This window comes from Solanum dulcamara, chromosome 7 (assembly GCF_947179165.1).
Source record: "Solanum dulcamara chromosome 7, daSolDulc1.2, whole genome shotgun sequence".
Lineage (NCBI taxonomy): Eukaryota > Viridiplantae > Streptophyta > Magnoliopsida > Solanales > Solanaceae > Solanum > Solanum dulcamara.
Genome location: NC_077243.1, coordinates 7,084,869 through 7,110,941, shown reverse-complemented (window position 1 = coordinate 7,110,941; position 26,073 = coordinate 7,084,869). Strand labels below are relative to the sequence as shown.

The 26,073-nt window shown below is 35.1% G+C and overlaps 3 protein-coding genes across 5 annotated transcripts; all 3 read left to right on the top strand.

Moving 5' to 3' along the window:
• Positions 1 to 7,544: 7,544 nt before the first annotated feature.
• Positions 7,545 to 9,596, top strand: LOC129895531 (40S ribosomal protein S19-3). The gene is made up of 4 exons (XM_055971254.1): positions 7,545 to 7,702; positions 8,580 to 8,670; positions 8,773 to 8,956; positions 9,234 to 9,596. The coding sequence occupies exons 1-4, from the start codon at positions 7,619 to 7,621 to the stop codon at positions 9,304 to 9,306; spliced, it is 432 nt and encodes a 143-aa protein (XP_055827229.1). The 5' UTR covers positions 7,545 to 7,618; the 3' UTR covers positions 9,307 to 9,596.
• A 1,025-nt stretch (positions 9,597 to 10,621) lies between these two features.
• Positions 10,622 to 18,998, top strand: LOC129893878 (diacylglycerol kinase 1-like). Its single transcript, XM_055969301.1, has 8 exons — positions 10,622 to 10,935; positions 11,690 to 13,200; positions 13,877 to 14,243; positions 14,393 to 14,469; positions 16,873 to 16,992; positions 17,332 to 17,496; positions 18,306 to 18,443; positions 18,569 to 18,998. The coding sequence occupies exons 2-8, from the start codon at positions 12,025 to 12,027 to the stop codon at positions 18,716 to 18,718; spliced, it is 2,193 nt and encodes a 730-aa protein (XP_055825276.1). The 5' UTR covers positions 10,622 to 10,935; positions 11,690 to 12,024; the 3' UTR covers positions 18,719 to 18,998.
• Positions 18,999 to 21,936: 2,938 nt separating this feature from the next.
• Positions 21,937 to 25,709, top strand: LOC129896512 (UDP-glucose 6-dehydrogenase 5-like). Of its 3 annotated transcripts, none has more exons than XM_055972435.1 (2): positions 21,937 to 21,955; positions 24,014 to 25,709. In XM_055972435.1, exon 2 carries the CDS (start codon positions 24,034 to 24,036, stop codon positions 25,474 to 25,476), a length of 1,443 nt encoding a protein of 480 aa, XP_055828410.1. In that variant the 5' UTR covers positions 21,937 to 21,955; positions 24,014 to 24,033; the 3' UTR covers positions 25,477 to 25,709. The 3 variants fall into 3 exon arrangements, with proteins under 3 accessions (XP_055828410.1, XP_055828408.1, XP_055828409.1); XM_055972433.1 differs by lacking the exon at positions 21,937 to 21,955 and adding an exon at positions 22,969 to 23,092; XM_055972434.1 differs by lacking the exon at positions 21,937 to 21,955 and adding an exon at positions 23,104 to 23,334.
• Positions 25,710 to 26,073: the final 364 nt, after the last annotated feature.

Genomic DNA, 26,073 nt, shown 5'->3' with positions numbered 1-26,073 from the left:
TTTCGACCTCATGAAATTTCATATCTTAGTGCAATTGATGCATTAATGTATTTTGCCAATAATTCTAGACCAGATATAGCTTTCTCTATAAGCTTGTTAGCAAGATTTAGTTCTTCTCCAATACGAAGGCACTGGATTGCAATTAAGCATATATTCAGATACCTCTGAGGGACCATTGATATGGGATTATTTTACTCAAATAAATTCACGCCACAATTGATTGGTTACGTAGATGGAGGATATTTGTCTGATCCCCATAAAGGTCGATCACAGGCAGGCTATTTATTTACATGTGGTGGTGCAGCTATATCATGGTGTTCAACAAAGCAAATTATGGTTGTCATTTTTTCAAATCACGTAGAGATAATAGTCATTCATGAAGCAAGTTGAAAAATGCGTTTGATTAAAATCAATAACTCAACACATTCAAGAAACATGTGACCTTTCTTTGAAAAGAAATATTCCAACAATATTGTATGAAAACAATGCTGCATGTATAGCTTAACTGAAGGGAGGATACATCAAAGGAGACAGAACAAAACATATTTCACCAAATTTTTTTTTTACTCATGATCTTCAAAAGAAGTGTGAAATAGATGTTCAACAAGTTCGTTCAAGTGACAATTTAGCATATATGTTTACCAAGACATTGCCCACTTCAACCTTTGAGAAAATGAGATATAAAATTGAAATGCGTCGTCTTCGAGATATTAAGTGATGTTTTCATCAAGGGAGTAAATACGTGCTGCACTCTTTTTTTCTTAACCAAGATTTTTATCCCAATGGATTTTTTCTGGTAAGTTTTTTAACGAGACAACAATTAATGCATATTAGGAATAAAGATATATACTTGTTTTTAGAACCTTAATTTTACATGGACATTTACGAAGGAGTGTTGTAAAATAATATATGCCCATGTTATGTTCCACCATAATTTATTTCTACTATTTTTTATCCTCCACCACAATTTATTTTCACTATATTTTATCCACCACCACAATTTGTCTCCACTATTATGTGTTTCCACTATAATTTGTTTCTTCTTTTAAGCCTATTAATAGCTGTTTTTGTAAGCATAAATGAATATACAAAAGAGAAAAAAACAATAAGACTATTCATTTGCTCTCTCCTCCTCTTTTTAAGTTGATTTTGTTGTAAAATAGACTAGATTAAGATACAGAAATACGAACATATACTTTCTCCTATTTTTCTTAATCTATTTTGTTCTAATATTGTTTGCTCAATTTAGTGTATTTTACAACACGTTATCAGCACGAGGCTCCGGCTAATTTTTCAAGGTAACAAAAGTGGTAAGAGTTTTATTTAATTTTATTTTTATAAAATGGCAAATATTTCCAAAATTGAATTTACTGCTCTTGATATCTCTGGAAAAGGCTACTCATCATGGGCACTTGATGCCGAAATTCATTTAGAATCAATGGATCTGGCAGACACCATTAAAGATGACAATATGACATCCAATCAAGACCGTGCTAAAGCCATGATATTTCTCCGTCACCATCTTGACGAGGGGCTAAAATTACAATATCTCACATTAAAAACCCCCCTTAAATTATGGAAAAATTTAAAAGAAAGATATGACCACCTGAAGTTGGTCATGCTTCCACAAGCTCGTCATGATTGACTAAATTTGAGATTAATAGATTTCAAAAATATAACTGAATATAATTCTGCTCTATTTAGAATTATAGCTCAGTTAAATTTATGCGGAGAAGAGATCACTGAGCAGGATAAATTGGAAAAAACATACTCCACATTTCCACCCGCAAATATGCTCCTGCAGCAGCAATATCGCGAAAAAGAATTTAAAAAATATTCTGAATTACTTTCTCACCTTCTTATTGCTGAAAGACATAATGAACTATTAATGAAAAATCATGATAGTCGGCCAGTTGGTTCTTTGCCACTCCCTGAAGTGAATCAGGCAAATTCTAACGAATGAGAAAGAGGCCATGGCCCCAGTCGTGGTCGTGGTCGTGGTCGTAGTCAAAGAAGAAATTTTAATCATGATGCTCGACTGGCACCGAGAAATAACCAGCAATATAAAAGGCAGGGTAAAAAGCCAGAAGCTTTACCGAAGAATAATTCAGAAACAATATGTCATAGATGTGGAGGTGTGGGGCACTGGTCGCGGATTTGCCGGTCATCAAAACGCCTTGTTCAGCTATATCAGGCATCTTTGAAAAGGGCAGAAAATAATGCAGAGACGAATTTTATCTCTGAAGATAATATTTAGCCCATGCATTTGGATGTAGCTGATTTCTTTAATTTTCCGGACGAAAATATGAATATTGATAAAAATAATAATATGTAAATATATTTCTTTTTATCTATATTAAATATGATGTTTGTATTTTGCTAGACAATGTAAATAAATAAAATTTACGTAATATACCATGTGTTAATACGTATTTTATTTCTTATTGAAGAAAATATAGAAATGCCTCAAATCTTATTTGGATCAATGATAAATCAAAAGGATATTTGTGTAATTGATAGTGGAACAACTCATGCTATTTTTAAAGACGAGAAATATTTTTCCAATTTGCTTAGAAGAAAAGCTAATGTTAATACAATATCTGGTAATTCAAAAATCATAGAAGACTCCGGAAGAGCTACTATAATTCTGTCTAAAGGAACAAAAATTATTATAGAAGATGCATTATTCTCTTCTAAATCTCCTAGAAACTTATTAAGTTTTAAAGATATTCGCAGAAATGGATATCATGTTGAGACACTAAATGAAATGAATACTGGATATCTTAGCATAACCAAGAGTGTCTCAGGCCATAAATATATTTTGGAAAAATTATCAACTGTCATCTGGCCTATATTATTCAAAAATTAGTGCAATTGAAGCAAATATGATCGTAAACCAGAAGTTTACTGATCCAAATATATTTGTGCTATGACATGATCGAATAGGTCATCCTGGATCAATAATGATGAGACGAATTCTTGAAAATTCAACTAGACATCCGTTAAAGAACCAGAAGATTCTTACAAATGATGAATTTTCATGTGCTGCTTGTTATCAAGGCAAATTAATTGCCAGACCATCGAATCTCCTGGCTTTTTAGAGCGTATACATGGAGATATATGTGGACCTATTCATCCACCTAGTGGATTGTTTAGATATTTTATGGTCCTAATAGATGCATCATCTAGATGGTCTCATGTGTGCCTGTTATCATCTCGCAATCTGGCATTTGCGAAGTTGTTAGCACAAATAATAAGATTGAGAGCGCAATTCCCAGATTATCCAATTAAGGCCATTCGCCTTGATAATGCTGGAGAATTTACATCCCAAACATTTAATGATTATTGCTTATCAATTGAGATAAAAATTGAACATCCTGTTGCTCATGTTCATACTCAAAATGGCCTTGCAGAGTCATTTATAAAGCGCCTACAATTGATAGCAAAACCTCTACTAATGAAAACAAAATTGTCAATTACTGTTTGGGGTCATGCTATTTTACATGCAGCAACACTTGTACGTCTCAGACCGACACATTATAATAAATACTCTCCATCGCAATTAGTATTTGGTCATGAACCAAATATAGCCAATTTAAGAATTTTTGGTTGTGCGGTATATGTGCCTGTAGCACCACCACAACGTACAAAAATGGGCCCTCAACGAAGGTTGGGCATATATGTTGGGTTTGACTCACCCTCCATAATTCGATATCTTGAACCGTTGACTGGAGATTTATTCACTGCTCGATTTGCCGATTGTCGGTTTGATGAAACAATTTTCCCGCCATTAGGGGGAGAGAAAAATGAACCCGACAACAAAAAAGAAATTGCGTGAAAAGTTTCATCACTATCACATTTTGATTCACGTACCCGCACATGTGAACAGGAAGTCCAGAAGATTATCCACTTGCAGAAAATAGCAAATCAAATGCGAGATGCATTTACTGATTTGAAACGGATAACTAAGTCACATATCCCTGCAGTGAATGTACCTATCCGGATTGATGTCCCAAAAGGACCATCTACAAGTATCATAGCTTCTGAATCCCAAACACGCCAGAAGCGTGGTAGACCGTTGGGTTCAAAGGATAAAAATCCTAGAAAGAGAAGCGTGAGAAATAATAAAGATGATACTACAATATAACCTCATAAAGAAGGTCAAGATTTGAGTAATCCTGATATTTCTGAAGAAATCAGTGAACCCGAGACTCAAGTGAATGAAGAACTTTCAATAAGTTCTTTCGGTGATGAGATAAAATTAGATCGATCTAAAATCACGGTTGATAATGTTTTTGCATATAATGTTGCACTTAACCTCATGCAAGATAGTGAAAGTCTTGAGCCTAAATCCGTCGAAGAATGTCGACGTAGATGTGATTGGCCAGAATGGCAAAAGGCAATTCAATCAGAATTAGACTCACTTGCTAAACGTGAGGTTTTTGGACCTGTAGTCCAAACCTCTGAAGGAGTAAAACCAGTTGGCTATAAATGGGTTTTTGTTAGAAAACAAAATGAGAGAAATGAAATTGTAAGATATTAGGCACGCCTTGTTGCACAAGGATTCTCTCAAAGACCCGGAGTCAACTATGAAGAAACATATTCACCTGTTATGGATGGAATAACATTTCGATATCTCATCAGTTTAGCTATACATAAGAATCTTGAAATACACCTAATGGATGTGGTTACAGTTTACCTTTATGGTTCACTTGATAATGAAATTTACATGAAAATTTCAGAAGGATTAAAATTGCCTGAAGCATGTAAAAAGTCTCGGGAAGTATACTCAATGAAACTCCAAAGATCATTATATGGTCTGAAACAATCAGGGCGCATGTGGTATAATCGCCTAAGTGAGTATTTAATAAATGAAGGCTATATTAATGATGTTATTTGTCCATGTGTTTTTATTAAGAAAACGAAATCAGAGTTTGTTATACTCGCCGTTTATGTTGATGACATAAATCTCATTGGAACCCCTGAAGAGGTCCAAAAGGCAATTGAATATCTAAAGAAAGAATTTGAAATGAAAGACCTTGGAAAGACAAAACTTTGTCTAGGTCTGCAAATTGAACATTTAGCAGACAGAGTTTTTGTCCATCAATCTGCCTACACTGAGAAAATCTTAAAAAGATTTTACATGGACAAAGCACATCCATTAAGTACTCCAATGGTTGTTTGATCAGTTGAAGTGGAAAAAGATCAATTTCGATCTCCAGAAGAGGATGAAGAAATTCTTGGTCCTGAAGTACCATATCTTAGTGCTATTGGTGCACTTATGTATCTTGCTAACGCAACTAGACCTGACATAACATTTTCTGTTAATTTATTAGCAAGGTATAGTTCATCCCCAATGCGAAGGCATTGGAACGGTATCAAACATATTTTACGATACCTGAAGGGTACTATTGATATAAGTTTGTTTTATACTAACAAAGGTTGCGCAGACCTTATTGGTTATGCAGATGCAGGTTATTTATCAGACCCACATAAAGCTCGATCTCAGACAGGTTATCTGTTTACACACGGAGGGACTGCTATATCATGGCGATCTACAAAACAGTCCATTGTTGCTACTTCTTCAAATCATGCTGAAATAATAGCAATTCATGAAGCAAGTAGAGAATGTGTGTGGTTGAGATCGATGATACAGTTCATCAAAGAAAGATGTGGTCTAGAAAATAATATTAAAATACCCACAATTATATTCGAAGACAATGCCGCGTGCATAGCTCAATTGAAAGGTGGCTTCATAAAAGGAGACAGAACGAAACACATTTCACCAAAATTATTCTTCACACATGATCTTCAGAAGAATGGTGAAATTGATGTACAACAAGTTCGTTCAAGTGATAATCTTGCAGATTTATTCACAAAGGCATTACCAACATCAACTTTTGAGAAGCTAAGGCATAAGGTTGGAATGCGCCGTCTCCAAAATATCAAATGAAGCTTTCATCAGGGGGAGTAAATACGCGCTGCACTCTTTTTTCCTTAACCAAGGTTTTGTCCCACTGGGTTTTCCTGGTAAGGTTTTTAATGAGGCAGCAATTAAGACGTATTACCAGATGTGTGTACTCTTTTTTTCCACTGAATTTTTCGTAGTAAGGTTTTAACGAGGCACCTTACACGTGGACATCCAAGGGGGAGTGTTAAAAAGCAAGTTGGATTGAATGTCCACTTGCCTACTTGCATTTAATTTTCTTCATGTGGGGCCCACTAAAAGTGGGCAACTTGCCCACAATCACTTCTTATTCTCCTATAAATTCTTACCCTTGTACACAGAATTTGATACACCAACACGGAAGAATTTCTTTTCCTCGTTTGCTCTCCTTTTAATTCTCTTATCCTCTCCGTTTTGTTTGCTCAATTTAGTGTATTTTACAACAGATTTGTCATTTTATTTATAACAAAAAACAAACAATGAAATAACTTACAATGTACTGCACTATTGTTGACACTAAAATAACTTACAATGTACTACACTATTGATGACACTTTTAAGTAGTTGTTTGGTAGTTGGATTAGATTCAAATTATTTATGTATTATTTTTATATAATTTATATGATGTTTGGTAGATAAATATGAAATAAGTTATTCGTTGCATAACTAATATCTGTATAAGTTATGAGGAAATTCATATATGAATGCATTCAAAAATGACTCACACATATACTATATTACTATTGACATTTCATATATTTTGACAATCAACAAGGAATTATGGGCATCCACTGTGAGCATGAAAGTTATTTGTTTTTGGGTGTGTAATTTCAAATTTGTAGTACTTAATGAGAATTAGCGAAATAATTTATTTGTCAGCTTAAAATTTAACTTGCAACACTCTGTATATTAGTTTGTAGAAAAATATTATATTTTAGAATTTCTAAATCACTATAAGATTGAAATTAAAAATAATGAAGGATTGACGTTCTGCACAACACAATGTTAAGCTAGTAATTTCAAAGCCCATTCCTATGGTAGGCTGATCCGTTTCGGCCCCTGAAACTTCAAAAAGCTCTCAAACCAATAGTGTTGAGACGGGATAGTCCAAATTGACACTCTCCTTTTTTTTTCTTTTTTTTTTTTTAAAAAAAAAATTATTTATAATTTTAAGAAGAGAAATGGGGATAGAGAAAGAAAAATTTAAAAATAGATTCATAGTACCGCAAAATATCAAAGTTGAACTTAAAAATATTGGACCATATCGAATTAAATTAATTTAATAATGATTTTACAAATCGAAAATCAAAATTATTAAACTGAAACTTTTAATACCCTACCATGCTTACCCTAATTAGAGCACACAATCTTTTTAATGTTAATTATGTCAATTTAAACAAGTTAAAAATTATTATTTAATTTCATAGAAATGAAAGAAAATTGTAAAGTGTGATTCCCATTATTTTCTCATGGGCTTAGCTAAAAATATTGATAACTTTTAAAAAAAATAAATAAACAGAACACCAACAAACACTTAAGATTGCAGTGTTGGGCTTTGTAAATGGGCCTTTCCACATCTATCTAACTCCTTGTTCCATCTTACACTACAAACCCTTGCTGAGCAGAGAGTCGCACAAGGCGCCGCAAGGAGAAGGATAGCGAAGCGAAAAAATGGAGCCGGCGAGAAATGTAAAGGATGTTTCACCACACGAGTTCGTCAAGGCCTACGCCGCTCACCTCAAGCGCTCCGGCAAGGTATGTTTCTCTCTCTCGTATCTCTCCTCTGGCAACTCAGCGTGCACGATGTACTTGTATGTGTATACAAGTTTATACCGTGTCTGATGTAGTTAGGGTAATGATTTTAATTAGATCATATATATCATTTTGTTAGATATGTTTTGTATATGGTTTGCTTATACTTTGGCTAGGATACATCTCAATATGTGTGGTAAAGTTGTCTATTAAGTGTTTAGACTGTAGAGGTTTTGGGGAGTCAGGGATTCGTCCAATCTATACATTAAATAATACTACTATCACTAGACTCTCTATAATCATGCCAAACTCTCTGTTAATTTCCGTTTTAGGACTGCAAAGCTTGTTGTATGTTTCTGATTTGTACCTGAATCTGCTTTTGTGTTTTTTTAATACGCATACTCTCTGTATATCTTGTTTGGTTACCTTAGAGAATGTGTAGTCTGAGTGTGAGAGAATGAGATTTTCCTTTTATGTGAGGCAGATACAGATGTAACACCATATATATGTACGGTTCATCAGAACACATTAGCTTTTGTTCAATGTTTATTTGTGTTAAGAACATTCATTGATTATATACACTTAGATGTAGAATCCAGTCATTAGCACTTGAATTTGTAATGTTGAAAAAGTTGAAATCCTATCAGCTTATACATTATGATCAGTAGGGAGAGTGTGTCTGCCCTTTATTATTGGTAAGACTGTTTATTTCCCCCCTCTAGTGTTGTTGTTTGGTTTTTGAACTAGCTTGCTGTCTGTTTTCCCCTCTGGTGTTTTGTTTAGTTTTTGGATAAGCTTGCTGCTGAATGACTGTTTTTATATGAGGTGAAAATCACAATGATCTTATTTATTTGCTGCTTATTAAATTTTGTATCTGTAGTTGGAGCTTCCCGAGTGGACCGACATTGTCAAAACTGGAAAATTGAAAGAGCTTGCCCCATATGACCCTGATTGGTACTACATTAGGGCTGGTATGTTCTTTCTTAATTCCTCACACTGAAGAAAGGTTTCATGTGAATTAAAATTTTGGCTTACTGAACTTTCTTCTGTTTTGTTTTGAATTTTATGGACAGCATCTATGGCAAGAAAGATCTATTTGAGAGGAGGTATTGGTGTTGGTGGATTCCGAAGAATCTATGGTGGTAACCAGAGGAATGGAAGCCGTCCACGTCATTTCTGCAAGAGCAGTGGTTCAGTTGCACGTCACATCCTTCAGCAATTGCAAACCATGAACATCATTGACTTTGACCCCAAGGGGTACATGTTCTTTTCACAGTCAAATTGCATCTTTCTTGTTCTATGGTTTTGCCATAGGCATGAAATTCTTTTGGTTAGGAAGAACTCCTCAGTTTGGTGTCTCAATAATTATTGTCTTTTTAGTAGAATTATTTAGTTATTTAATGATTGCTTTATGTGTGGTAACATGTCGTATTTAATGTTCTTCTGTATATTCTGATAAAGAAATGTGTAGTATTTGTTTTGTTTCTGTTACCTTTAGTGTTCTGATTTATATCTGTTATTACCTTTTACCCAGTGGAAGGAGAATCACATCCAACGGCCAAAGAGATCTTGACCAAGTTGCTGGAAGAATTACTGCTGCCAATTAAGAGATGAAAAAGGAGGCGTTTTTATGATTACATGAGTTATTTCCAACTTATAATTTCAGCTTGGACCTATTATAGATGTAGGTTATTGTTGAATCTTTTTCTTCTGCATGTTTTGCTCTTTTATCTTTAATTTGGGATTCTTTTTGCATCAGTATGCTAATTTTGTCCTTTAAATACTTCAAATGTTACTTGGGTGTCTCATTTTAGTGTGGCCGCCTTGTTTATTTTCTGTTTTTGCGTTGAGGTAAAACCGTAAAAGTCGTCTTTCTTTTTAAAAAATTCTTGACTCACACTCTTATGTGCTTTACATCTTAACCTGCATGTGCGATTACAATGTGCTTCTGTTTTACATATCCATTTAATATTCAGACAATGATTTCCTTCAAGGTTAAATATCCTTAGCAGTTAATATTCGATGGGTAACATATGTCCATGCTAAATGCAGTTTTTAGTCCATTTTCTAATGTTGTGTGAGTTATCAAATTTAAGTGATAAGTTGAGAACTGTCGTTCCAATTTGATTCTTCCCATATTTACTGGACAAATATCCTGTTGCCCCAGATTTCTGTTTGATCAGAAAGTTTTTTTGGGACAACAAGATAGCTGGAGCACTGATTATAATTTCATAGTCTTCTTTGACCATCATGATGGCAAGAGATTGTAGTGTTCATTCGATTTAGATTCGTGTTCAGTATCATATCCTAAAACCAACAGTGTTTAGTTCTTTCTTAAAACCAAGAACAGACTTTTTGATACAACAATCAGAACTTTTTGTAAATCAAACAGAATTCTATTCGAAATACACGAAGTAATAAAGGTTACTAATCCAAAGCTCTGCGCAAACGCCTATGAACTCAGTTACGTGACCGCATATTGTATTTTCAACTTTTGTTTGGACTGATATTTGAGTCCTACTAAAGATATGGCAAATGTTTGCCGCTTTCCTTTTGATTTGACACTCTTAACGAGTTATGCCGGTAATGTAATGCAAGAGGAATTGCATAGATAATTGGTTCAAGTTACTTTTTCTTGATATAAATTTGAATATAGCAATTAATTTTGAAATAACTTCAAACATGAAGTGTTTGATGTTAGTGGTAACAAAACTTCATGCTGCAAGCAATTGTATATTCAACTGCTTATCCAAACCTTCCTTTGTTAATTGAAATATCTTTTTTTCTGTCAAATCACTGATTTTATTGAAATTGAAAATTTAATTAGAAAACGAAAAATAAAATAAAAATGGCAACGGGCATAGGTCATGAGCACCGTGTGCCCAACGTGTTGCTTCAGTATAAATCTATAGAGAGCAGGGCCCAATTCCGACATGGGCTAGTCGACACACTCTGAAAAATCCACGTGTAGCCCTGTGGATCTCCGATGCATCGCTCCTCCTCTAGATGTAGGCTTAGGAATATGCATCAACAGTCTAGAAACTTGTATAACAAATCATAATTAAGCCGTTGCTTGCCTAACACTTTATTAATAACCGAATCAACAAAGGACTAAATTCTGCATTTGCAGATTTGGAATTCGATTCTCCGTTTTTCCTTCAACGCCCAGGGTTTCGCAGCTACGATTCTGTTCAGAGAAACAAACGCTAATCCAATCTCTTTTGTTAATTAATACGGTAAGGGGTTGTTAACTACCAATTCCTTATGGTTTTGCTCATTGTATTAGCATCTTAATTTCTTCGTCTTTCTAATCCCAAATGAACTTTCAGCCATTTCCTCACTCTCGGTTCCTTCCTAATATATTACTATAACTACTACTTTTTTTTGGTTTAATTTTCCATCATTTCTAAGGAATTTCGTCTGAAATTGTTATATCGTTTATCTGCTAATCCTTTTTTTGTTCTCTGACCAACCAATTAACTCGAGAAGCAAGTACAACGTTTTTGGTTTAATGCCAATGATAGTTGTGAAGTGCGATCTTTTGTGCAAAAGTTTGCATATGTGAGTTACTTGTAATAAGTTGTTTTTTTAAGTAACTTTAGTTTTGGGTTCACCTCGACTAGTTTTACCGATACTTGTCACCTACCTAACCACGACAACCAGGTATTGGGGAACTCCATCCACCAACTTTGTCTACCTAGGTTAGGGTAGATAAGGAAAAATCACCTAGTGTTTTTGTCTTTTGTAGCTTTGAACCTCAGACATCCTGGTTCTCAATCCACTTCACTAGGCCACACCCTTAGGAGCTATGCAGCTATGCAGTAAAATAGTTTTAATTTCTGGTTAATATTTGGTAAATGTATTTCATCTTGAATTTTTCCCGTTAGCCAAAATTAGGCTACTGTTACATGATCTCAGCTATAAGGTTTAGTGGAATGTTTCTGGGCACTGTCTGATGACTGATGTAAATGTTATTCCCATCTTTTGCAGGTTATTTTTGTTTCTTGTTGTGTTGATTCAAAGATTTAGGGCTCTTCAGGGGTCAAAGTGAATAAGCAGGATTTCAAGGATGTGTTGAATTGAAGTATCCTCATTTCTGGACTAAGGTTTCCAAGTGTTGTTGGTTGGGTTTATACTGAATAGTAAGCTAATATGTTTTGCATAATTGGGGAAAAATGGAATACTAACACCATCATGGCTTTAGATTGTGATCGTGTTAAGGAGGTGCATGATGCTGTTCTTCATAGCCTAATACTTGTCTAGGTTCGGATTTATACTAGCATACATGTAGTTGTGTATTAAGTATAGAAATATAGAATTTTAAAATGGAAGATTATAGAGAATCAGAGTTTACACTTCTTAGCTGGATCAGCAAAAATCCTTCTGAGGTGGCAGAATCCCGTCTGTTTATTTTCTCCTGTTTCATTGCTGGTCTAGTAGGAATTGTAACTATATTTTACACAGCTTTCCAGTGGAGAAGGAACATAAACGGTAGTTGGATGAAAGCCATAGCCAGGTCAAAGAAAAACCCAAAAACAAGGAATAAGGTCCCTGCGGCTCCTCATACTTGGGCTTTGGAAACCATTTCTCGAGGGAAAAGTTTAAAATGCTGTGTCTGTTTAAAGTCCATTTCTCCATCTCAGACTCTTGGTCCAATTGTTGCCTCAGAAAGATTTTTTAATCGTTGCAGCATATGTGGTGCAGCAGCTCATCTGAGTTGCTCATCGAATGCTCACAAGGATTGTAAATGTGCATCTATGTTTGGATACCCACATGTGGTACATCAGTGGGCAGTGCGCTGGACAGAGGTAGCTGATCAACCTGATGAGTCTTATTTCTGCAGCTACTGCGAAGAGCCAAGTTCATTTCTTGGTGGGTCCCCTATATGGTGTTGCTTATGGTGTCAACGCCTAGTTCATGTTGATTGTCATGCCAATATGTTCAACGAAACAGGTGATATATGTGACCTGGGCCCTTTCAGAAGGCTTATTCTATCGCCACTTTATGTGAAAGAGTTTAACAGGGGCGGACTGTTGAGTTCTATCACACAAGGTGCCAATGAAATTGCTTCTTCAGTGCGTGCTAGTATAATAAGTCAAAGCAAGAAATACAAGCACAGTAATGAGAAACATGGGAGTGGGACCTCTGCGGAGACAAGCAATGGTGATGTTGTTGAGGACACAACTGCTGAATGCACTTTTGATTCTCATAAAGTGAATGGTAATTGTAGAATAGATGAAAATTGCAATTGTGGTGTAAATAGAGAGGGTGTGGATCAGCAGCAAGACAGTGGTGTGAAAAAGTTGATATCTATACCCAGCTTCAAGAGGAGTTCATCCATTACTCAGAAGGATGAATCTCAATTAATGGGGCAGAAATATGAATTGACTGATTTGCCTCCGGATGCCAGACCTCTGCTAGTTTTTATAAACAAGAAAAGTGGAGCTCAACGAGGAGATTCACTTAGGCAGCGGTTGAACCTTCTATTAAACCCAGTTCAGGTGAGATGAAGCTCCTTATCTAGTCACTGTTCTTTTAGCATCCATCTTGTGAACTACTTGCTATCTTATCTCTGTGTAGAGATGTGTCAATCAGCACAACAATTACATTTTAAGGAATGTTACCACCATAGGTTGTTAGTTGATTCTTCTGTCCTTTAAATGGCTTAGAGAGCTTGTAGCTGCTGGAAAAGATCCCTATTTTATGCGTCATCTTCTCCCCATGCTTTTCGATGTGTTTTGACACATTTCTATGGACTATTGTAAATTGTGTGCCATCTAATAATGTTCCATTATTAAAGATTGACTTATCTAAACGTATAACTAAGAAATCCACTTATCTGCATAAGATATCTTTTCATACTACTAATATAGTTGTAAATCAAAGCTAACTCTTCTCTTGGTCTGGTGGTGAATGGAGGTAGATCTCTATCAGGAGAAGGTACAAATATGGTATTATATGATTACATTATTCACGTTTACCAGGTTTTCGGTGCGTCCGGCTTGCTAATTTCCTTTTTAAGCGACTTGATAATGCCTTATGAACGTCATTAAAGATGCGACTTGTCTATTCTGTTTTAAAAACTTTTTTATGTGTTTTAGCTTTTCAGTAGATTCATGAATATTTTCCGCCGAGCCATTGTTTTGATCTATGATTTTCCATGGATATGCTACTTAGGTCTTTGAGTTGAGTTCAACAGAAGGACCGGAAGTTGGTCTGCATCTTTTCAGAAGGGTGCCACACTTCCGGATTCTTGTCTGTGGAGGTGATGGAACTGTTGGCTGGGTTTTGAATACCATAGATAAACAAAACTATGTTTCTCCTCCACCGGTGGCAATACTCCCCGCCGGGACCGGAAATGATTTGGCTCGAGTTCTTTACTGGGGAGGTGGTTTAGGTTCAGTTGAGAGACAAGGCGGTCTTTGCACACTTTTACATGATATAGAACAAGCAGCAGTAACCATCCTTGATAGATGGAAAGTTTCTATCGTAAACCAGGAGGGAAAGCTGCTTCAACCTCCGAAGTTCTTGAACAACTATCTTGGTATGGTGATTGATCTTCTCTTGACGGAAGATAATATATTATATTTGCATCACTGGAGAATATAATGATCAGTGTCTCACTTCTCCAATTTTATTCTCTATTATTATTTCCTTGCAAAATTTGATGAGTGTCCCTTGTTGATGTTCCAGGGGTTGGTTGTGATGCAAAGGTTGCATTAGAAATCCATAATATGAGGGAGGAAAACCCCGAGAAGTTCTACAATCAGGTATGCAGATTATGTTCCATAAGATCATGTGAAGCATGATAAGTAGGTTAGTGGATTTGGTTTGATAAAGAAATAGGTCTGTAGCTTTCAAATACTGCTTTAATAGTTGATATGTCTTATATGTATACCATCATAATAAAATTGGTCTTGGGTTGCGAAAACAAACAAATTAGTTGCCATGCAAACCTTAATTTATGCTCTACTAGAGATCTGGACACAAAATTGGGTTGTCATAATTTGTTTGACAAAGAGTAGGTCTGTAGCTTCAAACTTGTGCTATGACAGTCGATCCGATCTAGTGATGATAAAGTAACCTTCACGGATCATCATATAACATCATGATAAGATTAGTGTCGGGTTGTGGAAAAAGGAACAAATTAGCTTCCGTGTGAACTTTACTGTAGACTTAACTTTATGCTATAGTTTCAGAGCGTTCTTAGCTCCTGTTGAGGGGGTTTCGCGGCCCAGTTTCTTGGTCATTTCACCATATTTCTTCCTGATATTAGTTGCCTCTGTTTTATGTGGAAATGAAAGTCATTGAACTGTTCACATAATTACTGTGGATAGATTTATATGCTTGTAACGGTCATCTCTTCCATCCAAATGTTCATGGAGTCAGCCTGGTTATTCAGGTTCTCTATGACATTATCTTCAAATAAGGTAAGTACATCTACATTTTTTGGAATTTTTTTTGCTTAAGAAGGAATTCTTCAAAGAAGAATCTGGATTTGTGGGACGTAGCTACCATAATATCTCAGACCTGGATGTTTTCTTGTCCTTTTTTATTAGGGTGGATGTTTTCTTCATATCAAGTGTTTTTGGTCAATGTCGAGAAGAGAGATAACACTTCTATTGCACAATATCTTAGTCCTAGCGTTCTTCAGATGCAGAATGGTGAAACTGCAGCTTGATGTTTCTATTTTATAGCGCTGAATTCTATGTGCACATTTGAGCCCTGTTCATGTATTATGATGCCAACTGTAAAGCTGATCTGCTGAGTTTTGTGTATTGACATTATATGTCTCTCTGTCGAGGTCAGGATTATGAGCATATCTGCATGCTTGTGATACTCATCGGTTTTTGAAGATGCTTATAACTGAATATCTTGGGTTATTGAATATCACGTTGTTTGATAGCTTCAAATCTTCTGTCTTTGCAGTCTTACTATCAATCCCTTTGAGGGGGTTGGTGATATATATGTTTCTGTATGCTCTTCTATGTCTAAAGCACTTTAGAATGAGTAGACCTGTTCTGTGAGAAGGTCCATACACTGTTAGCGGCTGATGACTAGTTAACTCTTCTTGCTTCTTCTGGCTAGACTCCTTTTGTTATATTGGTCATTCTGTTGTTATTGTCCCCAGGGCTTTGATCTAGCGGTAAGAGCAGGGCGTGTTGGGTGGGTTAGGTGCACATCACGGGTTCAAACCTTGGCTTAGACAGAAATCGGGTATTTAAGGATAGAGAGGGGCAGCCCGGTGCACTAAAGCTCCCGCTATGCGCGGGCCCATTATTTACTGAGTCTCAAACCGTGCATATCTTCTAGTTCTATCATCAGCTATGGGATCTAAGAGAAATTCTAGAGAATGTTTGCTATCCTGATAATTTCTCTTTTCTGAGGGATAAGGAGAGAGAAAAATTGGGTCAAAAGAAAATGCCACTTTGGAGTTTTATCAACAGTTTGCCTGTGTACATGATCCGGTATTTTCTGATTCCTTCCTCAAGTAATTACAAAAGAAATTCTTCCACAAAGATGTGAATTAGGAAGGATTGGTCGATGAAATATGAACCGAAGATGAACCTTGATATACCCCAGAACAATATGTTTTTGTTACCACGAGGTATATCAGCAGCAGCCGATCATTTGATTGGGCTGAAAATTGGAATGGGTGCACTTGATGATATGAATTACTTGAAAAATAAAATCCAGGTGAAATAAGATGAAGTGAAGAGCATCTGATCTACATTCCTTTGTGTAACATTAAAAATAAATAAGGACATACTGGAAAAAGTTCAATAGCAAGACAAGTCCACCCTCCTCCATGGAGATGAAATAAATTCAACACTATGAGTATAATAGCAAGCTAAGTCCATCCCTATTAGTCTACATACTGAGCTTGGTAGTCAAGGCCTGTACTGGCTAATAATGTGGTTTTGCGAATGCCGTTTTGTTATGTTAAGATTTGACTCTCTGTGATAGTTTTCTGTTTTCTTTTATGTAGTGAACTGCATCATTTGTGTATTAGTCTTGTTTGTGGCATTTGTATGAAATTTTTGGGCATTACATATATAACTGAGTTATATTCCATGTTATTATCTTTTTATTCAAGTTCAAAAATTCCATGGTATTATCTTTTTATTTTATATATGCATTCGTGACTGAAATTCCTTGCAACAATGTTGCAGTTCATGAATAAAGTTCTTTATGCCAGAGAAGGTGCAAGAAGTTTCATGGATTGGACATTTGCGGATTTTCCATGGCAAGTTAGGGTGGAGGTTGATGGTGTCGAGATTGAAGTTCCCGAGGTGGTGTCAAAAGGCTTAACTGTCCTTATGGAAAATACATTTGAGCTGCGAATGCTTGCTTTTATTAGTGATTTGATATGTGATATCTTACTTCAGTTTATATTTTTCCAAATTTCATCGTTCTTATAGAAGATGCAAAAGAATTATTCAACTCCCTGAAAATACTAACAAATCTTCCATCATGGATGAAAGGTGCTAAAGTTTATATTGGAAATTTGGTAGATAATTCAGTCTTTTCTTCTTAGAGATGTTTAGCGAGTAATTGCAGTCTTGAAACCACTTAACTAAAAGATTATTCATCTTTAATGATGAGTTATGACTTTGTGATTTGATCTCTAGGATGCAGAAGGTGTTCTCGTAGCTAATATTGGAAGCTACATGGGTGGAGTAGACTTGTGGCAGAATGAAGATGAACACTATGACAATTTTGATCCTCAATCCATGCATGATAAGATGCTGGAGGTTGTTAGCATTTCTGGGACGTGGCATCTTGGGAAGCTTCAGGTATATACGAAACAATTTCATACGCATTAATGTGGGAGCAGTTTTTTCTTAAGGAAATTTTCAAGTGTGTTAAAGTAGTTCTCCTTAGGCATTTTCTTATGTTGTGTGTTCATGTCCTTGCTGTAAAGACATCTGATAACTACATCTGGTGATTCTCTGACAAGAGTTATAGCAGATGTTTAACTGGTAAAGCACTTTTTGATGGTTATTTGTCTCTTTATTTTTGAAGAATGAATTTATTCCTGGCTAAAATGTGTCCTGGTAAAGCACTTTTTGATGGTTAGTCTTTTTATTTTTGAAGAATGAATTTATTCCTGGCTAAAATGTGTTGGCTTGATTTGTCTATCTTAGGAAATTAAGATTTCTCTAGAAACTCCTAGATTGTAGATATTTTTGTAGTAGGCAAGTCTTTTGAGTTAAAATGAGTGGTGGTTAAACGTGAGCCACATATGTACATAGTGTGAGATATTTTGCTTGTTATGTGGTTGTAATTCTCACACTTTATATATATAAGGAGCTTATGTAATGAAACATCTAAAGAGAAAAAAGAGAACAAAAAAAAAATCTTCTGCCTTTTTACTTCTCCCTCTTCAGATTACTAAAGCAATTTACAGCTATCATTTTCTACTATCATTTTCTATTTTTCTATTCTTACACTCTGTAGCCTTGAAGTTCTTCGACCTTTTCTTTGTAACAGTCTAAATGAATTTATTCCTGGTTAAATGTGTGTGGCATGATTTGTCTATTTGATCTTCAGCTGCTTTTTAGGTTTCACTCCTTTGTGATAAGGTTACTGCTCTTGTAAACAGGTGGGGCTTTCCAAAGCTCGGAGGCTTGCACAGGGTCAGTTGATCAAAATTCAACTTTTTGCTGCATTTCCTGTTCAAATAGATGGTGAACCTTGGTATCAGCAACCCTGTACATTGACAATAACACATCATGGACAGGTCGATCCCATCACTTGCATATTCTTTGTTTCTTTCTTCTTTAGCCATAGTTTGAGGAGGTTTTCTCGTCGAATTTATCAAAATTGCTACAGTATCTAAAATGTGTCCGTGCTGCTGAATTACAGGCCTTCATGCTGAAGAGAGCAGCAGAAGAACCTCTAGGTCATGCAGCAGCAATAATTGCCGATGTGCTTGAGAATGCTGAATCTAATCAAGTGATCGACGCGTCACAGAAGCGGGCACTTCTTCAAGAAATGGCCATCAGACTCTCTTAGACACCAACACAGTGATTTGTTAGTTTGCAGCAGTAAATCAAAGTTTGGTATAAAACCCCACCTCTTGCTCTTTTTTTCTTTCTGTTTCTTTAGGTTCTTTCATTTCACGTGTAAAATATATATGGAAATTAGAAATGCTTGTTTGTATAAAAGAAAAAACTAGTCAGCGTCCGTTCGAGTGAAGAGACGACTTATTAGTTTTTCGATCCAAAATCGATGTAGTACTCTGCATATGATCATAACAATATCAAGCAATCGGTTTCGTAACATTCTCTTAACATTTGGAAGAAGTCCAAACTGAGAATAGTTTAATTTTAACAATAAAATACCCAAGTTGATATTATAGCCACAATTTGACCAATTCTATGATAACAATTTGACTTGATTAAACAAGCGCATAAACTAAATTCAGTCATTTATTTAACTAAAACAGATGTGAAGGAAGAGTTCAAAAAAGTTCTCTCTGACATCGATTGTTCTTTTTTACTTTTAGCTTCTGGTTTTGTCATCAAATGAGCTAATTTTCTTGCTATAAACATGTATTACAAATTGAAAATTTACCAAAGGAATGACAGATTTTTTCCAATTACGTCAAAACTCCATAAAGATGCACTTATAAAAGAATCAACTCAAGTAACCGTTAATGGTGCTTAAATTAAAAATTATCTGAGGATATTTAATTGTAAATAATTTATATAACGACCAGAAAATTAAATAGTAAATTCAACCGGTTATTTTATAATAAATTCTTATTGGAAAATCGAACGGCAAGGGCCATGATCGTTGATCGGCATTGCTTGTTCTTGAAAGCAAAAGCAATTGGCACATGCAGATTTGCTTCTCCTGTATATTTGAGTTTGACCAATTCAGAAAGGCATAATACATTCTTTAACTTGGTCTCATTTTATATTTATGCCCTCCAACTTTGAGTGTGAACATGTAAACACTTAAATTTATATAAAATCGAACAAGTAGGCACATGTGTCTTACGTGGCATAATATACGTAGGATGCCACGTAAGATACAAAATTGTCATGTAGGATGCCATGTAGGACGAATGCGTTTATTTGTTCAAGTTTTGGATAGTTAAAGTGCCTACTTGTACACTAATAAAGTTAGAGGTCATAGTTGCCAGCTAAAACCAAGTTAAAAGTCATATTTATGTATTATGTATTATACCATTCAGAAATAGTATGTTCTTTTATTTTTATTATTATTAGAACTCGAAGTAATAGTAAAGTTGTTTTCATGTAATTTATATGTAGTGGATTAGAATTAAGAAAGTAACACTAATATTTATATTAGAATAGACTGTCTATATCATATTCCTTAAAATGCGTGACCTTTCTAGAATCCAACTAATGTAAAATGTTTAAACTGTCTTTTTAAAAAACTAGAAATAGAATAATTGGTGCATTCTTAGAAACGTTTTATCAAACGTACTCAACTAGACCAACTTCATACGATGAATAACTAGTCCCAAGAAAGGTCCTATGTAATTATTAATTCATCACGCCATAAATATTTTTATTATAAGAAAAGAAAAAGTAAAGCCTGATGATTGGAATGAAAATCAGAAACATAACAATGAAAAAGACAAATTATTTGAATTTAATTTTCATTCTCATGGTACATAATAAAATAAATAAGTACCTAATAAAAATTTCGGACCAATTGAATTTGTTTTATTTTATGCCAAATGCATTGTAAACGTAAAATAAAGGAATACTAATAATTTGAGTGTCATTTTTTATGGCACTTATAATATGTTGATGGGTCATAGATCATAAAGAACTAACACGATTCTAATTATACTTATTATCAGTAATTAGGTACAATGGCAAACAGAAATTTAGTTTAATTATATGGGAAAGATTATAAACATGATATAACCCCCCCCCCCCCCCCAAACCCAAACCCCAATGTCCAATATTGCTTTGAAAATCGACTAAAGCTGAATCACTCTTGTAGGCCTTATTTTGGAGGCACCACTCCCAACTAAAATTTTTCAGACCTCGTACTCGAGATATCTGATTAATAGTGAAGGAACTACAATTATCCAAACACAACCATCATATATTCAGATCCGAAGAGAAATAAATATTCTCTCCGTCCACTTTTACTTGTAACTCTATTTTAATTTTAATTTTTTTACAACTATTTAATTCTGTTTTAATTTTTTTTTGGACAACTATGTAATTTCAACTTTTTATATGACATGTTTAAGAGCACAAGACTAAAAGATGTAGATTCTAGATATTTTTAGCTTAAGAGCATAAGATCCAAAAGTTATTTTTTTTACTTTTTAAAAGTTAGTGTTAAATCAAAATCAAATAAATAAATTGACCTGGAGAAAGTATAATTTAATGTCATCAGATCCTTAATTTTACTAAGATGCATTCATCTAAGTAAGTATATTCATCTAGAAAAATATATTATCAATTAAATGCATTTGAAGGTGCAATGTAATATCTCTAGACTCTTGGTACCATTAATTACCATTTTAATTGGCGTCATTTGATTGTATATATTTTGTTTAATCGGATATTCACTGATGGAATGATTTATGATTATTTATCTAAAGAATATGAAGCATTTTAAGCATTTATTTCCTATTGTTAATGTTAATAATAATACTTAATAGTTAATATGAAGCATTTTCAATTTCCATGCGTTACTAAGCAAGAAGGAGAACGGCGATTTACCTATTAACACTTTTTTTAAAAAAAACATAAGTTTATTAATTGCACGATTTATCTATTAAACGGGCCAATGTTCAACTTTTACCCTTTTAACAGGTTAGACTTTAGTTTTTGTTCTTAGAAATTGAACTTATGCACAATAAGACATCAGTTTTTTAAGGGCATAAAATATAACTTGTGAAATATTATAATCTTTTTTTTTACATGAATCTTATTTTAGAATGGTCTTTAATTTTTACACATAAAATATAATGAGTGATTTTTTTGTCGGTGCACACAAATTCAGTAGGAATAAGTTGTCCCTCTTATACCTTATACCTTTTATGAATCTTGTTTTTATGTTAGTTAAATTTTTCGAACCAAAAAATCCTTCTCTGAAGAGTTATAATCAAAAATCAAACAATAACTTTCAAATAAAATATTTCGAGACCTTCCTACCACACCCCAAAAGAAATAGAAGAAGCAAAATTAATTTCTTTTGTAGTGAAGTTAAAGCTTCTGCAGCAACTTTTTTTTTTTGACGTCAATTTTTCAGGTACCAGCACGTTGATCTCAGACTCTGTTGCCTTCAAAGCAAGCTTTTGAACATTTTTTTTTAAAAAAAATAATTCTTTTTGCTCAATCATACTTTATACATGCTTATACCTGTAATTAATCTTTCTTTAATCACACTCAAATGCCCCTTCTGAACAACCATTTTCTTAAAGCGGTGCACTAAAGATTCCGCTATTGTACGCAGTCTTATCTTGCATTTCTGTCGGAGGCTATTTTCAAACTTGAACCCGAGCTCCTGGTAACATGACAGAAATTTTATCAGTTACTCCGAAAAAAAAATTTCTTGTTAGGTTATAACTTTACTTGCTGTTTATTAAATTGGTTCCACAAAATAAGGAAAAAAGTTTTTATTTTGTCAAAAATGTATTTTTTCTTCTATTGGTAAATGGACGCTTTTTTTTTTATTTCTCTGGGGTGGTTGTTGTTGGGATGGAAAACCAAAGACTTCTTTTTTTAAAAAAAAAAAACAAACTTTTTTGAACCCCTTTCAATTTATCCTACTTGGGTTTTGTTCAAAATCCATTCTTGAATTGAGTTTTGAGTAAAAGATCAAATTTGTCAAAAATCTAGTCTTTTACTTTTGGATAAATGGACTTCCCTCATGATGGAAAACCAAGGCTATCTTTTTTATCCTTTTAAACAACAATAATTTAGCCACTGAAAGTAGAATGTACGCAAATTGATAAAAATACAATTTTTTGCAGAAAAAGTTGGTAAGAGTTTTAAAGCATTCATTCAATATTGAACTTTGATTGAGGTGTGGTGAGAAACTAGTTCAACGTGTAAACTCTTTGCTGAGTTACTACAGGGAAAAAAACAAAGGTGGTGGAATTTCCCTTGTTAGTTACTGAAAGGTCCCTTTTGAAAACGTGTTGAACATTCCAAATCAAGACTTCAAATCTTACATTTGGCACTTTACTTGGTTTTTGAGAGTCCATTGGCTTACACCCTTTGTTTCTTTGCCCATTATATAAAGTGGTCCTTTCCAATTCTTTGAACCATCACTGAAGCTCTTTTGAGTCCCTTTTATAACAAAATTTGATTTCTGAATCAAGACTTATCTTTTCTTCTTGTGATTATTTCCCTTTTCTAAAAGTAAGTGGGAATTCCTGTTGAGGTAACTTTTATTGAAGGGATCTATAGTTCTTGTTTCTCTTTGCAGGATTTCTAGTTCAATTTTTGTGTAGTACTGTCTCAGTTTGCTCCTTTCTTTGTCATCAAATTTTAGCATTTTCTTGATTTCAGTTTCTTTGTGTATTCTTCCTGCGCATAACTGGAGCTTTAGTGTACCGGGCTGACCAGTTTATTTGTGTATTCTTGTGCTGGAAACAACTTCTCTACCTTCTAAGGTAGCGTAAGGTTTGTGCTACCCTTCCTAAACCCCACTTGTGGGATTACACTGGTTATGCTGTTGTTGTGTATTCTTGTGTATTACTAATAAGATAGTGGCATCATTTTTTGTTTCTATGTCACTTGCTGGTGGTAATATATGCTTTGATACTACATATTTGTGCATTGGATGAGGCTTGCAAGGCTAAACTATTTGCAAAACTCCTAATTTATAGTATCAACTTTGTGCATTGGATGATGCTTTCTAAAAGTTATTGACACATGTTGAGTATGTAGACGCGACCCTTTTACTGGGGCATGAGAAAAAAGATATATGGAAGTCTTTTTTTATCTTTAATCAGATGATTCACATATGGAAGTCATATTTCTGGGGGCTGATTAGGACACTGGGGGAAGATGGTGGTTGTTAATTGGGCAAATTAAAAAAAGATATCCTTTGGAATATGATTCCTCTAATAGATTCACTTTGCTTCTTATTTTACTAATGCAAGTTCAAATGTAAAGATGACATCTAGACAGCACTCATAGAGTTCTTTACTGGATAGATTTCTTGTTTTTTTACAGCCTATCGTAACATCAGACCACATGGAGAATTACATTCTGTTATGATTATAAATAGGATAGAGCAAACAAAGCTTGATAGCGCGTTTTTATCAGTCCTGAATATAGTTCTTTACTGTTTTTCCAGGTTTCATACTGCAGGAAAAGATGGTGAAGATCTGTTGCATTGGAGCTGGATATGTTGGTGGACCAACTATGGCAGTCATTGCCCTCAAATGCCCCTCAACTGAAGTGGCTGTTGTTGATATCTCTGTTTCCCGAATCACAGCGTGGAATAGCGATCAGTTGCCTATCTATGAGCCTGGCCTTGATGACGTGGTGAAGCAATGCAGAGGAAAGAACCTTTTCTTCAGCACTGAGGTAGAGAAACATGTCTCTGAAGCAGACATCATCTTTGTGTCGGTTAACACCCCAACGAAGACTCGAGGACTAGGAGCTGGAAAAGCTGCAGACCTTACATACTGGGAGAGTGCTGCTCGAATGATAGCTGATGTATCCAAGAATGATAAGATTGTTGTGGAGAAATCAACTGTTCCGGTTAAAACAGCTGAGGCAATAGAGAAGATCCTCACTCATAACAGTAAGGGAATTAACTATCAGATCCTTTCGAATCCAGAATTTCTTGCTGAGGGAACCGCAATTCAGGATCTTTTTCATCCAGACCGCGTTCTAATTGGAGGAAGAGACACCCCTGAAGGGCAAAAGGCAATCCAGGCCCTCAAAGAAGTTTATGCGCATTGGGTGCCTGAAGACAGAATCATCTGCACCAATCTCTGGTCAGCTGAGCTCTCGAAGCTCGCTGCCAATGCCTTCTTGGCCCAGAGGATTTCATCAGTTAATGCTATGTCAGCCCTTTGTGAAGCTACCGGGGCTGATGTTACACAGGTGTCCAATGCTGTTGGTAAGGACAGCCGAATTGGACCCAAATTCCTCAATGCCAGTGTTGGTTTTGGTGGTTCTTGTTTCCAGAAGGATATCCTCAACTTGGTTTACATATGTGAATGCAATGGCCTCCCAGAAGTTGCCAATTACTGGAAGCAAGTGATCAAGGTGAATGACTATCAAAAGAGTCGCTTTGTTAATCGAATTGTCTCCTCCATGTTTAACACAGTTTCTGGAAAGAAAATTGCCATTCTTGGATTTGCCTTCAAAAAAGACACAGGTGACACTAGGGAAACACCTGCAATTGATGTCTGCAAAGGCTTGTTGGGAGACAATGCTCACTTGAGCATATATGATCCACAGGTCACTCAGGAACAAATACAAAGAGATCTTTCAATGGAAAAGTTCGATTGGGACCATCCAACTCACCTCCAGCCAATGAGCCCTTATGGAGTGAAGCAAGTTAACGTGGTTTGGGATGCTTATGAGGCAACAAAAGACGCCCACGGTCTCTGCATTCTCACTGAGTGGGATGAGTTCAAAATACTTGATTTCAAAAGGATTTATGATAACATGCAAAAGCCTGCATTTGTGTTTGATGGGAGGGACGTTGTTGATGCATCAAAGCTCAGAGAAATCGGGTTCATCGTCTACTCCATTGGGAAACCTTTGGATGCATGGCTCAAGGATATGCCAGCTGTGGCATAAGAAAGCTTCAGGTTCCCATATTCCCCTGGTTTAAGCACTAGAAGTGAGGAAGATCCAATTCTTTCAATTATTCTTTTTCCCCTGTCAGGCCATAAACTTCTTATTCCTATTAAGCATGGTTGAGAATATGTTTCTCTTGTTTACTTCTCTTTCATTATAAATTGTTGTTTTCCTAGCTCATAATATAATCTCCCTATAGTAGTACAATAATAAAAAACAAACGTTTTGATTCACTGGGGCATTTTCTTCTTGATAAATTTTGTAAATCTAGAATCTCTCTTTTCTTCGCCAACATTGGATGCAAGAAAGATCTTTTTCATTTATCAAAGAAAGATGAGCAAAAGAGAAGCTAATGACTTCTAAGAACTTGTTGATTCAGTCAATCCATAGAATTATGAATTATCATATGTTCAGGTTCTCAATTGGAACATGCCACGGTTTGAATGTCTACATAAAAGTTACTTGCAAGTTTAAGGGCGTATTCAGCCTGAAGTAAACTTAATTATCAATAATTACTCAAAAAATCAAGTAAAGTATCAGTTTTCCCTCCAAATTTATCAACAACCATGCCTTGTAATTATATTAAGCTATGAAACT

What these genes read in the sequence shown, in the direction of transcription:
- LOC129896512 (XM_055972435.1), top strand. Translation starts at nt 24,034, where the DNA reads ATGGTGAAGATCTGTTGCATTGGAGCTGGATATGTTGGTGGACCAACT.
- LOC129895531 (XM_055971254.1), top strand. Translation starts at nt 7,619, where the DNA reads ATGGAGCCGGCGAGAAATGTAAAGGATGTTTCACCACACGAGTTCGTC. An exon ending in ACCTCAAGCGCTCCGGCAAG is followed by an intron (nt 7,703 to 8,579) that starts GTATGTTTCTCT and finishes TTGTATCTGTAG; the next exon opens with TTGGAGCTTCCCGAGTGGAC. An exon ending in ATTGACTTTGACCCCAAGGG is followed by an intron (nt 8,957 to 9,233) that starts GTACATGTTCTT and finishes CCTTTTACCCAG; the next exon opens with TGGAAGGAGAATCACATCCA.
- LOC129893878 (XM_055969301.1), top strand. Translation starts at nt 12,025, where the DNA reads ATGGAAGATTATAGAGAATCAGAGTTTACACTTCTTAGCTGGATCAGC. An exon ending in GTTCTTGAACAACTATCTTG is followed by an intron (nt 14,244 to 14,392) that starts GTATGGTGATTG and finishes TTGATGTTCCAG; the next exon opens with GGGTTGGTTGTGATGCAAAG. An exon ending in CCGAGAAGTTCTACAATCAG is followed by an intron (nt 14,470 to 16,872) that starts GTATGCAGATTA and finishes ACAATGTTGCAG; the next exon opens with TTCATGAATAAAGTTCTTTA.